The sequence below is a fragment of the Scatophagus argus genome, chromosome 10 (assembly GCF_020382885.2).
Source record: "Scatophagus argus isolate fScaArg1 chromosome 10, fScaArg1.pri, whole genome shotgun sequence".
NCBI classification, from domain to species: domain Eukaryota; kingdom Metazoa; phylum Chordata; class Actinopteri; family Scatophagidae; genus Scatophagus; species Scatophagus argus.
This window is the reverse complement of record NC_058502.1, coordinates 21,138,024-21,156,466: the sequence shown is the minus strand read 5'-3', so window position 1 is coordinate 21,156,466 and position 18,443 is coordinate 21,138,024. Positions and strand designations below refer to the sequence as shown.

Genomic DNA, 18,443 nt, shown 5'->3' with positions numbered 1-18,443 from the left:
TAATGTGTTACAGCTTGCTTAATTCAAATGTTTATAAATATTGTGCATTTCATTTATTTATTTATTTATTTTTTTGTCTGGTGGAAGGACTTCCGATTTCAATTTGTCAGACTCACTTCTAAAACCAAATTCACTCGCCTGCTTGACATAATGACCTTAGGAATTTAGGTTAGACTCACAACTAGTCACTAAATCACCGAGCCTCCCGTACTATTTCATCAGAAAGTACTACATTAAGAAACAATTTACTCACAAACCTCATGGGTAGCGGATAACTCCTCTGTAATGAGGAGAGGATTTCACATAATCCGGTGTGTCAGTATTGGGTGTGTATGAGTGCGGATACACTTCTCACGCTGACGCACTGCCTGAAAACACACTTTCAAGCGTTGCCATGTCTCTGGGGTCCTACCCACCATGTTCGGCTCCCAGCAGGCAGCACTCTGGCAGCATCTCAGGGTGCCTGGGATCCACCTCCACTTTGATGGACACGTTGTTTCCTGTGAACACAGATGGGGATGTACAACAAAAAAAAAATGCCCGGGCTCATATGGACTGATTAGTGTGATTAACTAGCATTGATGAGCTGTGTGATTAATATCGACCCTTCGAGTCCAGGGAGACACTACCAAGTACATGATGCTGGCTTTTACACTGAAACTGTCTGACTTGTACTGTGTGCAGTACCGATGGCGATCCGCCTCATCGTGTCTGATCGGCTCGGTTTTTCAGGCTCCAGAATCCACGTCTTGGTGTCAATCTCGTCCAGGATGTCCCAGAATTTGGTCAAGGACTCCAAAACCAGCAGGAACTGACTGTAAAGCAGGTCCAGAGTACTCTAACAAACAAGAGCAGAACATGCACAGCAGTCACATACAAGACTAGAGAATTCTGAAGTGCCCCAACAGCAGTGAAGATTCTGTTGACTGTGAACATAAACCTTCTCTTCATTGTTACTGAACAAACTGTAAATGCCACTTGTTTCATTGCAAGTTATCCGCAGTTCAGTTTCCAACTTTGATTCATTTTTAAACACGACATATAAAAATATGACATAATGTGTAGTGTCATGTAGTTGATGACATGATGGCTATGTCATCAGCAAACTTGGTGCTGGTGGTGGCATCAGGTGGGCCGCGCAGTCACGCGTAGAAGAAGAAGTACAGAAAGATGGTCCGGGACACATCCTTGTGTGTGGTTGACCATATGCACCGCCTGGGGTCTGCCCATCAGCCAGCTGAGGATCCACTGGCACAGGGTGGAGTTAGGTCCTAGGTCTTTTGTCATTTGTGACTGAAGGGGATGATTGTGTTAAATGCTTGTTGGTTGTTAGACCAGTCTACTGTCCTTTCCATGGCTGAATGGCGTGGCCTGGTACCGAGAGGCCAGCCATGTTTCCTGTGTGTGTGTCTGTTTGTCCTGGCCCTTAGGACATCCAGCTTGTTCTCTAGAGGCTGGATAAAGGCTAGTGGGTTACTGGGCAAGGGTGGACAATGTACCCAGGCCTGAGCATTTCCCTCTGTGCTTTGTTTGTGTCTTTGGGCCAGCATGTTTTAGGATAGCTCTTGGCCAAGTAGATGAGGAAAACACAAGCACAAAAGAGTAGAATAAAATAGTGCAGAGAAATAAATAAAAACAAAATCTGAGCAGAGCAAGTACAATGGCTACCAAGCACACTGTCGCTGTTTTGAGTTCAAAATCCGTTCATTTCATTATTAGTTTATCAAAACACCACACTGAGCATCTGTAAATTTTTTGATGCAACCAAATGCTGGGTGTGTACCAAATTTGAGGAAACTGGAGTGAACTGAAAGTGCAGATAGCAACTGACCAACTGGTAAGAAGACATCAACTGCTTAAGACACGTACGCCTGCTCACACACACGCACACACACACAAAAGAGAAAGGGAGGCTGATAGAGGTGTTAGAGAGCAATACAGATGGAATGAGGGGGAAAAAATTAGGAGAAAAAAATGAACCAAAAATTATGGGTCATTGTGCCAGCACAGTGCACACAATTAAGCATCGTCCAGGTGCTGAGAGCCTCGGCAATTACAGCCCAATTAATGCCAGTGGCATGATTATGGTTACAGCTCAGGATAACTACGCTCGGCCCAGTTCAGAAGGAAAAAAAAAAAAATGAAGAAGAGCTGGTAATTGAATTCCTGCTGTATCTGTGAGAAGAACACGAGTGAGAGCGGAAGGCTGAAGAAAGTATGAAAGAGACTGAATATGAGCTGAGATATTATCTATTTATGCTATCTCCGTCTGACCTCAATTTAGCTCTTAAAAGCAGCCATGCTGAAAGAATTCACTCCTCTTTGCATGGATGCTATTAAACTTCACTGTTTTAACCCATTTTCAATCAGTTCTTTTCTCACTAAGCAGCTTTTGATTTACAAAGGATTTAAGAATTATTCATTCATTATTGTAAAATAAAATAATGATGATGATGAATCCCCACAGCTTCAGACTACTCTCTCCCTATGCAGGTTTTTTCCTTAAAGACAAGACAACACTTAATCTGCCATTTATAATGAGAAAACAGTTATTTTATCCATGTAGAATATGTGCAATAATAATAATAAATTGAAGTTTGCCAACATTACTGTATTCTCTCTATAGAAGACATGGAGGCGGCTAAGTACAAAACTAAACCGGGTAAAATGATCAGTAAGTTTAGTTTGTCACTGAATGCACCATCGGACCGTAGAAGAGTCTATTCCCATTGGTCTAGAGATGAACAGATCACAGGTCAGAGAACAAACAAGCTGCTGAAGTTAACATTATCGGTATTTTCTATGACCTGTGCGAGCAGAATCTGAAGAAATCTACATGAATTTACTATATCTGTGGTTACTTTTTACATTTTATAGACAGCGCAATGGATTAGAGAATTAATCAGCAGATTAAGTGACTGATCAATAATGAAGATCACAAGTTTTAGGCATACTAATGACAGTTTTACATCTCAAGTATCAGCCATGAATTTTAAAAAGGCCTATTATTCAAATTCATGAAACTCTATAACAGTGCCTGGACACAGGAAAACACACAAGCACACACACACAGGCAGGACTTTGAGCCCAGTTATGATGTGTGTTCAGTGGAGGTTCTGGTGTCCAAAACCTCCTCAATTTCTTAATTCATGCACTTTTTAGTTGTTAAAAATCACCTTTGTGTATTCTGCCAACACAAAGGACATAAACTGCACACACACACACACACACACACACACACACAGGTTTATTTCTCTGCCCATTCTAGTTCCACACAAATGCACAGAGTGGCATGTCTTGGCCCTGCAACAGAGCAGGCAATAATTACTCATTCAAATGAACATGTCAGGACTGCCGACAGACAGGCCCTTCCCCCCGCCACACACACACACATACAAACACACACTCCTCACACATCAGACAAAAAAACGCACTTGGAACAGATGCAAGCACACACACACACACAAATGTATACGCACATGCACACACACTTCATGTTGCAGTGTAGGAGAGATCCATCAACGACCCAGCAGGCAGACAGGCTCCATACGGTAGCGCTGTTCTAAGCTGGTCCTCACTGTACGCCTGCCATGTATCAGCTCAACAGCACACACACACACACACACACGCATCTCTGTGCTCAAGTTCTCTTTTTCCCTGTTCCCTCCTCTCTCTGATTTTTGCCTTCGCCGTCCTCAACACACACAGAGCATCCTCCTGTTATATATCATAACATCAGGAGGAAAAGTCCGGTGAAACGCTCAGATATGGATCAGTAGTGTGTTTTTGTAATGTGAAAAGCAACTGTTTGCGCGGCGTGCAGTGGACACACAGACTAAGAGTGCAGAGACACAGATGACGAGCCGAGTCGTGGGTGCAAGAAGAGAGACTGCAAACAACAAACAAACAACAATAATGAGGAAGCAGAGAGACACAAAGATCGCACAGCTGGTTTTTACATCAAAACAGTTTCATGCCAATTACGGTGGACTGCATTTGAGGGGCTGAAAGAAAACATCTTCATACGGCAGGTGGAAGAAGTGTTTTGTCAAATTATGCAATAGGCAGCACAGGATGAGTCAAGTGTATTTGCGTAGTCCCTAATCACAGTTTGAGTCTCAGAGGGCCTCAAAACGTCACACTGCAAAACATTAAAGGGAAACATGAAACATCCTCGTCCACATTTGAGCAAAAAAAAAAAAAAATCTCAAAAATATCCTCTGACAAATAAATCATATGACAGACCGGGCATGACAGATTATCACAACATAACAGCTGGAAATGTGTGGCCTTGAAATGAGATGTCTTTCTACCATGACCTTTTACAAATGCACTAAGTGACGGCAATTGAATTTGGCATTGTTATTTACCGACATGAAACACGGAGCACATAAAGGATAATAAAGGACAAGTTGCGTGATTATTGAAAAATAAATCACAAGGCAGATTACAGCTACATTTGTGTCACCGGTGCAAGGGCATCACTCGCACTGGGGGTGATGATGGCGGCTGCACATCCTCATCACGTACAGCTTCGGTTTATTTTTCTTACTAAAATCCCGCTAAACTGTGTCCGCTTGACTGTTCGGCCTCCAAGCTACAGATGAGAGAAGAGTGTTTGTAAATATATCAGTTTGCCCTTCTCTGTTTTTGGTGAAGGCCTTAAGATTGAATTTAGAGTTTTGCATTAAGAGATTATGGTGTTTAACAAGTGCTTACAGAGATTCTATATTACTGCTTGGCTGCTGGAATTTTCTCCTACATGTTATTTGATACAAGAAACACACAGCAAAGCCTTCTTGCTGCAGCTGCAACTCTTTACTCGGGCTGGATAAGTTTTCAGTTTGGCCGGCGGAGTCCTCCAACCCTTTGTGCAGCCAGAGATAAAGAGCTGAAAAAGCACTAATCTGCCTACATCAAACTAAATGTGATTCTAAGTACATTCACTGCATGAATAACACAACAATTTAGCATTATTTTTTTTGGACTATCATTATTATAGGAAGCACAATGACTAGTTTCATTGTGATTTGCTTTATACCAGGATTTTGTAAAAGAAAGGCAACAGCATTGATATCTGCTGCCGTTTCTGAGGTCAAGGGTGAAGTCTGAACCTCAACCTTTAAGCCAAGTCCTTCAGGTACTCAAACAAATTTGAATTTGAAATGGATGAACTCCATCTGCTGATTAAGACTACGTGGTGTAAACAAGCTTCTACAACAGAGATTTTCTTTTCTTACTGCACTGACATACTTTCAGTTTAAAAATGATTTTTATATTGAAAATCACCTGACTTCATTGTATCCATCCCACTTCTGAAATCAAACATACAGCAACATTCATGTGTCGTGTGTTCTACAACTGAGTAAGTATTTGCAAGCCTCCACATACAATTAAGAACTTCGAGAGCTTTTGCAACACCTATGACTGGATGAGGGGAGCTTGAGTCGAATGAAGTTAATAAAAGTTAAAAATGCGACATCCTTAGGACAAGAGCAACCTTTTTTTTAATTAGAAATTTTTGTGCTTTACTGTGTACTAAACAGGTTACACAGTAAAGCACAAAATTTTTTAATTCAGGCCTTCATTAGAGTAGACCTTGTCTGATTGACAGGAAATGTTATGACAAGCTCATCAAATGAATACAGACACAAGCTGCATGAAATGAAGTGAATCTTTAAAAACAATATACAGCAGCTTGGCTTTTACAAGTTTGCTGACCTCTGAAATAGGTCATTAATGTTTCATTCAATGTTCAGTTTTAATTCTTGTGGTATTAGTTTGATTTCTTTTTTGCCACGTTTTCACAGCGTTTCCGTACATTTTCACAAATGTGTATTTTTATTATTAAACAAATTTTAATTTCTAAGACAGCACACGTTCAATTTTGTGAACATAAAGCACTTCTATCAACCCCGCTATGAAAAAAACTGCTCTTAGCCTTTCAAAGGTGAAGCAAAAAGTCAATATTGAGATGGAAAACAAGTTTTGGCAGATACAGCGCCAATGCACATGTACAAATACATACCTGTGGTGTCCAGGTGATAGCCAGAGGCACTGGCAGGTCAGCTGAGCATTCAGGGGCCTCTGCAGGGTGCTGTGGGTGTACAAGATGGGACTGTAGCTCAAATGAAGACATTTCAAAGTAAAAGCGAACTGATCTTTTGAATCACATCTTCAAATCTCCAACAGGAAGCAAGGCACCACAGCCTCGGTTTCCTGTGATTTTTTAAATACATTTTTCCCAGGTGAACTTTAACCCCACTAGTCGCGTCACTGAATTCACGCATGCGCGTGTAGTCTGAAGTTATCAAAACAGTCAAAATAGCGTCGGACACTGGTGATAACATTAGCCAAGCCCTGGATTTGAAAACGCCTGAAACGTTCAAAGTTACTATCTGGCACCATTTCGGGTCAGAAATGACAAAGAGAAAGATAAGCTTGACAAAAGCAAAGAGATTTGCAAGGAATGCCCAATGGAAGTGAAGTATAGTAGAAATACGATCAACCTCAGGAACCACATGTTGCGACTCGAATCGGATCAGATCGGATCGTGGTAATCGATTCTGAATCTTGAGAATCAGAATCGAATCTATTCTTGAAATTTGATTCGATACCCAGTCCCAGTCTTTACAGTTCTTTTTCCTGTTTCATTTCCTTCTCACCTGATCATTTTGCGACATTTGTGACAGTGACTTTCAGTGATCTGCGGTCGTTTGTTTGTCTCACATTTCCTCTCTCTGTTCACCTTCAGCATCGAGCTACTCTCCGTCCTTTCCTCTCTAACTCACTCACCTGCCGTCCAAGTGCTGCCTCCTCCCTAACTGTGCCTGGCGAGCAATGACCTGTCACCGGATCTGGTGGAAGCAGCTGGAACACAGGGAGCTATTTTTTACCTGGTGCCAGAGGGGTGATGAGGGCCAGGTGGGCAGGTGGGCACAGAGTGGGGTCCCACCACCCTCCCTTTTCCCCAGTGGATGTCAGCTGGGCTTAGGCAAGCACCACCTCACCATGCCACTCAGTCACTATGCCTAGAATACGCGACCCCACTGTGAGATAGTTACACTCCAGCCAGCTACTAAATTCCCATTCTGACCAAGATCTTAAGAAAAGAGTTTCAGACACAGAAACATACTTTATGCTGTTACTATTACTTAGTAAATATCTATCGTACGATAGTAAAATAAAATATTTTTAAAAATGGCAACTACAATTTGTTGCAAATGTTTTTACATTTTACAATCACAATACCTCCAGCTTCCAGTCGTGCTTGGAAAGAACATGAAATGATGATGAAATTTAATTTGCTGTTAATAGCGTAGATGAAGAAATGTGGAGACATTACAGTAAAATTATTGTCCAAAACTGTCGAAAAAGTTCACAGTGGATGAATGTAGAGAAACTGTGGTATTTTTAAACTTGGGGCCTATGTATATATAGTGGTACTTTATGTGTCTTTTTCAACACTTTGCTGTAACAATGACACTGTGAAAATAACTTTGCTGAACTATGAAAATTGGAGCCACTTTGTAATAAAATGGAATTATCCTTTAATGTTAATATCAGCTCACGATAGAGTAGTGGTTCTCATAAGGGGGCCCAGGGACTCCTACCCGTTAGAGGAAGTTACCAACAACATGACGGGCTCTTTACCGTCACAATAGCTGAATTCATATAAAATTATCAGATATGGGATTGAGAATGTAGAGGTATATTCTCATGCACTCTGACTACTAGAGGGCTTTTCTAGATGCATCTTCAAATTGATTCTAAAATCAAACTAACCTGTTATGTGTTCCTGGGACAAAGTACCACTAAACATACTCTGTCACATCTCACCAGACAATTTAGAGAACTGTGACATGCAAATATTTTAAACTCCCTGTATTACACTGCTACATTTACCTTTAGCTACAACAGCTAAAGGTTTTGTGTCTTCTCTCAACAGCGGCGAGCAGAGACGGCAGCTATGCAGATGAGCGTGGGTGTATTGGTTTTCTCTGTGCATAGGAGGAAGGTTTTCATGCTGAGGTCTATGTGGAGATGTTTTATCTGTGCTACATCTCAGTCACAGTGGGTTATCATGTCTCTCCACACCCTCTCCAGTTCGACCTAGATTTAGGGGAGCAGATGTAAATCTGATTTACTATCAGCAAATTGAACATCCCATACGAGTTCGGCGAAGTCGGATTTAGATTGGCTATAGGTCAAAATCAAGCGAGTGTTCCATTTGATGGTGCATAATTTTCAGTACAGTAAATCGTGTGTGTGTGTGTGTGTTTCTGTGAACAAAGGAGAGAGAGAGCGCATCTCACCTTAGACTTGAGTTTAACAGTGAGAATGTGCTGTCTTCCAGAGGAGTCCTCTGCCTTTAGTTTCAATGTTTGAAACTCTGTGTCTATGAAGAGCAGCCTGAAAATGAACACACACACAATACATACACAATAAATGACCATTCACAGAGAAGAGTACACATAACTCTAAAAACTGACATCAGCCATCAGCCATCGTTAATCACAGCTGCAGAGAGCAACACTGAGACATCAACTCTTCCTTTAGATTTATCACTGGGGGACAGTACAGACACTGTGACATTACATCAGGCTACAGCTCCATACATGCCCCAAAACATGTAAGACATAACTCCAGGCTTTTCTTCTCTGAAGTCTAATTTGCATTCTTCTCCAGCAAGTGCCATTTTAATGCTCTAACGGAGGAGTACAACAAATCACATATAACAAATCCAAATGTGATGAGGCTGTGAGGACTATTTCCACTGAATAACCACAAAAACCTCCTGCTTTCTAAAAAGCTGTAAGCCAACACGCTGACTGCATGTACACTCTGTTAACTGCACAATGCACAACCATTCAATTATTTATTAGTGGTAATCAAATAACAAAAACGACTTAAGTTAATTGTCATGTTTAATCTTATCGCCTCGCTCTTAAACTTATGGCAAACTGCTCCAGACAATGTTGGAGTTTTGCAGTTCTTAGTGTTCTGTTTCTTAATCACCTAAATGCTTTTGGAGAAACTCTGCCACAAAGCAAGAGTTGGGGATTTTCTCCACATGAAACTACAAAATATAGTTGGTCAAGTGCAACAAAGTCTGTTGGATGTGTAAATAGGCGACTATTTACAATCATATACGCCATTTCAACTTCATAAAGCGCCAAAAACTCTAGTAAATAGTTTGTTATATTAGCCTGTCATGACCCAAAGGGACAAGACTCACCGTGTGCTGCTTTAAAAAAAAAAAAACCTTCCAAAATGTTGAAACGGGGTTTCTACAGGGTCAAACAAGTTCAATTTAAGACTGCAGAAGTACCTGAATTCCAAAGTAAATAAACCTTTTTTTCCTGATGTGAATACAGAGCAGTATGGGTTGCAGCAGGTGTTTTCTGGTGGCTTTTTATAGCAGTTTCATACTCTTCAGACCTCCCATTCACCCCCTTTATCCCCAAAGTTACTCATTCAAGTGTTCAAGCTTCATTTTCAAGAGGCTTCATCCAAGTACTTAATTCAGTGTTCTAATATACTAATGTAAGCAGAAATGTTAATGATGAAATGAGGACATTAATGTTGCAGTCACTGTGTCAAAGTTGCCTGAAGTGTGGGTTTAGAGCTTTCTTAAAGGCAGTTTGATTTTCCTGACTGAACAACTGACTGACAGGAACAGGAACAGACAGTCAACGTCCCTTAACCACTATTTGAGTAAAAAGAGTGGAATACTAACACCACAAGGACTTTGGCAGTTACAAGAGTCGGATTGAAGTTCTTGTAAAATTATGTGTCTCCCCCCGACCTTAGGATGGGTTCATATTTTCAAGCTTGAGTCAACCTGTAAATCAGCCCCACTCCGCCCTGAGCTAATTATAGCCTATTGAGGCTGAGGACAAAACATTGTCAGATTTACTGCTGCTCCAGCACACTATGAAGGAGGCAGTTCCTCCCCCTCTCAAGTCCCTCTCTAGTCTACTGAGACCTGAAGACTAACGCCTGATCTGAGACACAGGATTTGGACAGTCCTCGTCCAGATTTACAGCATTACGATGGACGCTCTTTGCCGAGGCTGACATGGCTGTATATCTGCTGAGGATTTATGGAGTGTGTTAGAGAGGAGTGATGTGAGCAGTGTGCCCAGGAATGACACACACACACTTAGGGAAGTGATGGAATGATGAGAGACGGAGTCGGATGTGCCCGATTCGTAAAAGTGTCTGTTCGCTCAAACACTTGCAATCAAACGCGGGCGAAGGGCAACAGTGCTCAAGTGTCATACGCATACTAACATCTACACATCCAAACACACAATATCATGATCACACTAATTCTACTCTGTGTCCCTTTAATGCAAGCTGACCTGATAAATTCCTGCTCCAAAGCTTACTCACTTTCACCCCCCAGCTCTCTATCTCTAAACCCCATCTGCATATTTAAATCCCCCTAACACATTGCCCTGCCTGCCCCTATAACAACCACACACGCACACACATACACACACACACAAACACACACCTCTCACCATGCAGCATTTTGGAGATGCATCAACACTGATACGGGGTGTAATCCAAAATGATCTTGCAGCAGCTCAGAATTTCTTGAACAGATGATATCCAGTTCACTTTACATCCTCGGGGTACACATTTACAAAGAATACAGGCACATAAATATCTGTTAGCACTAAAAGAAAAAAAAAAATACACAAATCTGTCAAGTGACACTGGTTAATCAACCTCTGCAGGTGAAGGAAGTGACAAGCATCCAGTTGAAGAAATAAAGAAATAAGAAGTTGAATTGTTGAAAGTGCTGGTGGTCTGCAAGTGCATGAATCAAAAGAATGCCAGTTCTCTAAAAATCTTCTTCTCTTTTAGTTTTACTTTTATCTCAATAATGACACCAGGGTAAATCGCTGCATGTTATCATTATAATGAGTGCATTTTGCAGTGAAAAAGGACACGAGTCCAACAGTCAAACTTGTTAGAAAAAAAATATTCGCATATTCTGGAATTTTTAAAGAGAAAGAAGGAGCAGTTGCCATTTTAAGGATTTTGATGTGGTAATTTTACTTTTACAATTATTAATTTACTCTAAGTGATAACCTGTACACAGTGCTGAATACAGGAAAAGTCACTAAGCACATACCTACACAGTTATAATGTTGTAAATCTGTACAGTCTTATAGTACTATTTACAGTACATGTAAACAAATTTAGAGTCCTACAATATATATGTATATACGTATTTATAGCTTTGGTACTTTCAATATTACCAAAAGCAGGTATTGTATTGTTTTAAATTAGACCTCACTGTGAAATTTTGTCATAATTAGCATATGAATTCTTGAGTTGTGTCTAAAAATGTGTCTTATGAGGATAGAGTGACCTTCACATTTTTACTTTTGGCCACCAAAATCTAATCAGTTCCTACTTGAGTCCAAATGGACATTTCTGCCAATTTCAAAGAAAGTGTTTCCTCGATATTACATTAATGACAACGGGATGGACAAGCAATACAAAGAATCCAATGCATGATAGGTACATTTAAGATGAGATAAACTTAAGTAAAACCATCACCAGGGCAGTGGGGGTTAAAGAGTTAAGGAAAAATAAGAACTAGGGCTGGCAAATAGTCAATTTCCAAATGGATATTAAAGTTGTAAAACAATAATTGAGCAGAATGTAAAAAAAAAAAATTACATAAAAGACATAATATTCAGATGGATTTCATTAAGTTGATAAGTTGCACCACTTATTTCATTCTGTAAAAGTCAAACCAGTACTCTGCATCAACCAGCTTTCAAGGTTTAGTACTTTACAAAGAGTGTCTGCAGTGGAAAAAGTCAGTGCATCACTCACACACATCTCCTTTCCTCTGAGGTCTCAAACCCAGGGTAGCAGAGACTAGCTGCCGCCCCTACTTGGCCATGATAGAAACAGCGTGACAGTCAGACGTCCTGCTGGGAAGACTGATGAGAGCATCCCATTTGCAACTTCACAGCCAAGTGAGCTGCTTCCAGACAGCGCATAGCACACACATGTGTGCTTGCGTATGTGTGTGCAAAGTGATTAATGAATGGTGAGATCAACACATATGTAGAGCTTGTGTGCTGCATGAAAAATTCACATGCAAAATGATGGCATGCACGAGATACGCTAGAGCAGATAGAGGACAATGTAAGTCACATGCACACATGCAACGTATATACATGAGTACACAAAAAATACACTGGTCTTATTGAATCACAGACTCCTATTTATCAATTAGCTTGGTTTGCAGTCCAACTGTGCAAACCAGGACATAACTGCAAAAAACCCAATACTATTTGGATTTTCACTGCATTTATATCACATGATTCTAGGAGTCATTTATTAGCTCATAATGCAATAAATGTGATTAAAAAAAAAATAAATACACGTTAGAAAGAATTTCATCCCTCAGCCCTGGGCCTGGTTGGCCCAACAGAGTCCTGCAGTCAGAGATCAGATATAACTGGCCTCAGAAGACCAGCAACACAGTGTGACAGAGTGATAACACTGTGAGGAGAGACGGCGCTCTGTACATACATTGAGAGGCTGTGAACATGGAGTGCCAGCTGTGCCCGTAATGAGCCCCAGAGCTTCCAGGGCCACGTTCTGGTGCCACCGAGTGATGGCGGCTGACCTACTTGACCTCATTTTCCATTAATTAACACATGGTATGCCATCTCCAGCCAATTAAGATGACCACACTCTCAAAAGCAGAAATGGAGACGCATGGAAAGTGAAAGACTCACTTACCTGGCCCAATCAGCAGATAGAATTACAGCTGAAAACCCCTGGTGGCTATTAGCACGGCCCATACCAATTAAGACGCTAAGCGAATCTCGAGTGCTTTGGAGATTGAGGCCCACTGTGTATAATGCCTCCTAACCGTAACTCGACACTGAAAATGATGTTAGTCCCATTTCCAGCATAAAGCATACCTTCACCCCCCCCACACCCCCACCCCTACTTCTCCTATTACAACCTGAGAGTCTTCAATTAGAGCCATTTGCATTTTGCTAATATCATAATTGTAGCCATGGTCATTAATAGGGAAGTGGAAAATGAGTGTAGTAGTCAAGGCTTAATCCGAGCTGGAGGAGAATAGCTAACCGCCACCACCGCCCCCTCCTCCTCCTCCTTCTCTCCTGACAACTGCAACGACAGTATTAGCCAGGCCTGTCACCACACGTGGGCTGAGAGTTATTAAATGTGACCTGGATTCAGCTATAACTCAATAACTAAAAATAAGGAAGTCATTAAGAGCCATTTGTTAATGTGGAGCTGTGTTGTTGCACGCTTTCCAATCGCTTTAGACTGCTGGGGGAAAAACAAGCACTGCTCCATAAAGCCGTTTAAAGCAGCAGAGGTATCGAGCCATATATACATACATATATATATATATGTATATATATGTGTGTGTGTATATATATATATATATACACACACACCTCGGTATGGTAATCTTTCCTCTGGGGAAAATACACACAAGTCAGATCTATACCAATAACTTTCAGTTTCAACAATAACTTTTCCTTGTGTCTGGTTTTTCCTTCTGTCTGTGAGCTGCATACAATTGCCTATTTTTGGCCCACAAACTCTGAGGTGTACAGCAGAAGCTACAAAGTTCCTTATGTAGCCTCTACAGAGAAAAGGGAGCTGATATGCAGCTCACTGGCAAAACATGCTCTATCAGCCAGCTACTCTGTAGACAAATTACTTTGAGAGTATCCTGGGACCATGAAAGTGGGAGTAAGAACATCGCCACAGTCCTTATTAGGACAAAAGAATTATTTGATTATCACTTCATACTGACCGTAAGCCAATTGAAACGACAGTGTACATTCAGTGGCACTGCATCCCTTGAAAACCACATGATAAACTCAGCAAGAAAATACAAGCCTGAATCCTTGTTTCTTACCAAACATGTAATGAGGGAAGGTCGAACATAGCTGAAATCCTCCCTTGCACTCTGACCAATTCACATTCAGCAAGCTACAGAATGTGAAAATGCAGGGAGTTTTAGCATCCCCACTGCGGTTGGGCCGATGCACAAATTTTCAAACTAGTTTTATATTACATAGGTTTTATTTCTAACAACAACCATTCACGGTCATTTTTCTTCATCTAAAGTTTAGCATCATAATATTAAATACTTACTTCTCAATACAGTTTGAGAAAAGATGGCAGCAGCTTCATATGGGCATTTTGCAGCTCAGTGAATTTTCCACAATATGTTTGTTAAGTGAAGGCTTTCTGTCCACAGAAACCCTAAAGGGATTTAAATTTCACATGGATACAGGAAGTGCTAACTTGTACTAACAATGTAATTCAGTAACTTTAACAGTACAAACCTGAGTGGATCAGAACAAGGCTTCATACTAAAACATTGTAACCTGTAAGAGACAGCAAGTGCACCAACTTCAGTGGGTTGGTATATGCTACTGTGTGCACATTTATCAGCTCTAGTGCATCACAACAAAACACAAGGAGGCATCTCACTGTGCTGCTGAGCTAATCAGCTATATCTGGGTGTCTGCCGCAACGACTAGCCGCATGCTGCTAGCTCGTTTCACCTACACCTGACATATACTGGCTCAGTTGGTTTGCATGAAATCAGTGGACCATTTTGTTAACTAAAGACTGAAACAAATACAAATTTGCAGTAGTTATAGCAGCGCACTTTGAACATGTAGAACACGTTGAACACTTAACCTTAACATCAAAGACAGTAACTGGTGCTTGTAGTCCAACAGAGTAAAATTAGACTCAAATAAAACTGTATTTTCATGTAGTGATATAATTTCTGTCATTTTCACAGAATTTCATCGAATTTGTATTTGACATCAGATACTGACAGTCTTATCAGCTGGTGGGGGGGCTGCATAGCATTTACTGTTTATACAAGTACACAAATGGAATGAAGACTCAGCACACTGCATCTTACTGATGACAGCATGGTTTCAGCTGGATTAAACTGACTGCAGACTCTACTTTAAAAAAAAAACTTATATTGAGGTTTCAAATTTAGGAAACAGGAAGTGTATTCATTGTGTCCAGCAGCTCTGGTTAGTTTGTCCCAATGATAAAGTAAAAACCCAACAAAACATAACATCATCCATCAAATACCAAAAATGGGCGAACACGGACCCCAAACGGACCAAACTGAGCATTTTTTTAAGAGGAGTGAGAGCAGACAGAGCTGAGAGACAGCTAGTGCAGACGGAACCCTTTGTCAGATATGTGAAGAAGAGCTTAAACGATTACTTAATTAAACTATTTGTCAATTAGCCCAACAACATAAAATTAATCTGCGATAATTTTGATAAGCAGTTAATTGCTTACAGAGTTCGCTGGTAAAAGACACCTCACTGTTTTTACTTCTCATTAAGGAGAAAATTGTAAAAATAATAAATGGCCGGTGCAGAAGGTTTAACATTATATTTTAGTTTTAAACATAAAACAAAGATTTTAGATTCTAGGGGATTACCATAGCATACTGATGAACATTTTAAAAAAAAATAACAAAATCGGCAGCATCATCAACAGCTTTTAATCATCTCTTCACAGCCATGTTCCCAACATTTGATGGCTTAGCGGCTTATGTTCCTTTAAAACCTTGTTACAAATACAGTGTCAGTGCTCATAGTAGTCACTTACTTGGCCCACCCAAGGGTCTCCATCTCAGAAATGAGTTGAGAGTAATACTGTGGAGGCGGGATGGAGCGGCACTCGGGGAAGCTCTTCAGACGCACTTCCTGCAACGACAGAGAAAACGTTGATAAGATAAAATAAGATAAGATAAGAAAGGCCTTCATTAGTCCCGCAGTGGAGAAATCCTCATTGTCACAGCAGCACAAGGATAGCAAAACAAAGGTGCAGATATAAATATATTTTTACACTTTTATATTTTCACTTTTTTTTAATCATTATTTTAAGCCAAGATTACTATGCACATCATCACAACACAACCACACTTCACCATTATCTTTCTACTAAAAGCAATAAGTACAGCAAAACTGAATGAGGGCCAATAAGTATCATGCTTTTGTTATGGGGCAAGCACACAGGCTGACACCAGTTTTCCTTCATTTAATTTTCATATATGCGTACATGTATACCTCACAATCAAGGCTTTTGTTAGTTCCTGAAGGTCCCTATTAGGGCTGAAACTAACTGTAATTAATTCATATTTCATTTGCATAATCAGTTAATCTGACAATTATTTTCACAATTAGTCATTTAATCTATAAAATGATGAAAAATTGCATCTTTCGTCTAATCAACAGTCCAAAACCCAAATATTCTTCATCTTCCTCTTCATAAATAACAAAGAAAAGCAGCAAATCCTTACATTTAAGAAGCTGGAACCAGTAAATGTTTGACTTTTTTTTTTGAAAAATGACTGACAAGACTCATCAATTATCAAAATAACTGGCAATTCATTTTCTTTCAATCGACTCATCGATTAATCGAGTTATCACTCCAGCTCTAGTTCCCATTTACTTTCTATTTATAAAGCAACAATGTCAAAGTGACCGCGCTAACCACTGTGTCATACTTCTCCTTACCAAGACAGTCTTCAGCTCGAGAACGAAACTGACAAGATCAGCCGACTGCTGCAGCCTCTGCAAGAAGTCAAACAAGAGAGAAAAGACATCCTTGAATGGAAGGATAATGAAGTGACACTGTCTATTTTTTTCCTCTAGCCAGCCATTCAAATCAAACACAGTGTTTGTGATTAATGGGGGCTGCCACCAGCTTTAATAATTAATGATAGCTTAAAGGCTGTGAAAATAATGAACTTTGCAGCCCGGGGTGAAATATCAATCTCATCCAAATAACCCTGAGGGGCCACATAACAAATAGGGACATTTTCCAGGCGATGTTAATTAAACAGTGAAAAATATTTTTCTCTCCTTGTGAGTGAGGCGAGCCTGATGGGTGACAGAGAGTACAAGAATGATGCCAAGCATGATGCACAGAACAGGCAAGGCAGACAAAATGACATGACAAAAAATATGAAAAAGAACAGAACAGTCGATCTAATTGCAGTAAGAGCTGGCAGATTTAACACATAGAAAGTATGATGCATTTTCCCACAAAATACAACACAGAGTTCAGTGCTGCAGAAAGAGTTTTAAAGAGATTACCTGTTTCACAATGTGTTCATACCCACGCAACAGGTGTTTCAACTGCCAACAGCAGTGCAGTCTGCAAGAACAAAGTTATACATTGTTACAAAACCTAAAACACACTAGGTTACTTTCTTCACATCATACCAATTTGTAAAAGCAGCGTGATTTCTGACATCATCCATATATCTGGGTAGGCATCTTGTAAAAAGAAGGTGAGATGATAGTTTATACCTGGCCCGTACAAGCTGGCGGTCTGGTGGCAGCACTAGTCTCAGTCTGAAGTCTCGCTCCTGTGAGAATCATAGTGTGACATGCGGAAAACAATATTAGAAGGCAATTGACTACTGTAACAGTCACGAGAGCTAGCAGTAGACAGCTGATTGTCTATTAACCTTTAGAACTGACTGAGAAGAAAAGTTATACGGTGCTGCCAAACTTCATTTAGAAATGTAACAATATAAAGTTCCTGCCCTTGTTGGCAAAATAAACATCAGTTACAACAAAACCTTTCCGAATATCAGGATCACTAGTATCAGCTCTTCAATTCAGCACAGATCACCCACGGAACAACAAACATTCTACTTCACTGTTGTGTCCAAGCAATGCTAACGGGACAACGTAGTGGTAACGTTAGCTATCGTTACGTTGCAAAGTTAGTCAGCCTGCAGGACACTAATGAAAGCTGACAAAGTTTTTCTAATTTTACAGTGTCCAAGAATTATACGTTTGCCGAAATTAGCAACGTTCCAAAGACATTCCCGAAATGTCTGAAGATTATTCAACTAGGCATGCAAATCTGACCTTATCGAGGAAACTTTAAATTGACAGTTATTTGAATGGAGTTTGAAATATCATTGCTTTAACTGGGAAGAAAATCCCACATACCTGGACTGTGATGAACCCGTCATACACAGTTTTCTCCTTGTTGAGAGGTATAAGGAGTGGGTTGTCTTTTACCAGTGAACTCTCCATCTCACCTAAGCTAATCTTAACGTTAGCTAAATTAGTGGAGCTTTCAGTCAGACCAGGAAGACCGCTTCCTTAGCTAACGTTGTCGAGCCTGACAGGGAAAACTAAGACAGTTTTTAAGATTTTCAAATAAGTCGAAAGTCTAAATCAAACATTTGAACCTCGGTAATTCAGCTAAGGTTGTTAAATCGCAGAATTTACAAAGAGTAACTTGGTTTAAGCCAGAGCTGCATGCAAAGTTGAGACTGAAACCACATCGCGCCATGGAAAACAAAACAGGCTACGTCATGCTGCTGCTTTCAATGACTTA

At 40.3% G+C, this 18,443-nt stretch overlaps 1 protein-coding gene across 3 annotated transcripts in view; it reads right to left on the bottom strand.

Moving 5' to 3' along the window:
- fancl (FA complementation group L) overlaps positions 1 to 18,443 on the bottom strand; it is a 25,605-nt gene extending 7,162 nt beyond the window's left edge. Inside the window, exons 1-10 of one of the 3 annotated variants that reach the window (XM_046401728.1) lie at positions 18,050 to 18,443; positions 17,396 to 17,454; positions 17,180 to 17,240; positions 16,598 to 16,654; positions 15,687 to 15,784; positions 8,316 to 8,412; positions 6,796 to 6,870; positions 6,029 to 6,097; positions 688 to 838; positions 417 to 500 (exon numbers count right to left, since the gene is read on the bottom strand). In XM_046401728.1, the coding sequence (XP_046257684.1) occupies positions 417 to 500; positions 688 to 838; positions 6,029 to 6,097; positions 6,796 to 6,870; positions 8,316 to 8,412; positions 15,687 to 15,784; positions 16,598 to 16,654; positions 17,180 to 17,240; positions 17,396 to 17,454; positions 18,050 to 18,136 (838 nt within the window). In that variant the 5' untranslated portion in view covers positions 18,137 to 18,443. The remainder of the gene's footprint in view (positions 1 to 416; positions 501 to 687; positions 839 to 6,028; positions 6,098 to 6,795; positions 6,871 to 8,315; positions 8,413 to 15,686; positions 15,785 to 16,597; positions 16,655 to 17,179; positions 17,241 to 17,395; positions 17,455 to 18,049) is intronic. The other 2 variants (XM_046401729.1, XM_046401730.1) reach the window with 2 other exon arrangements.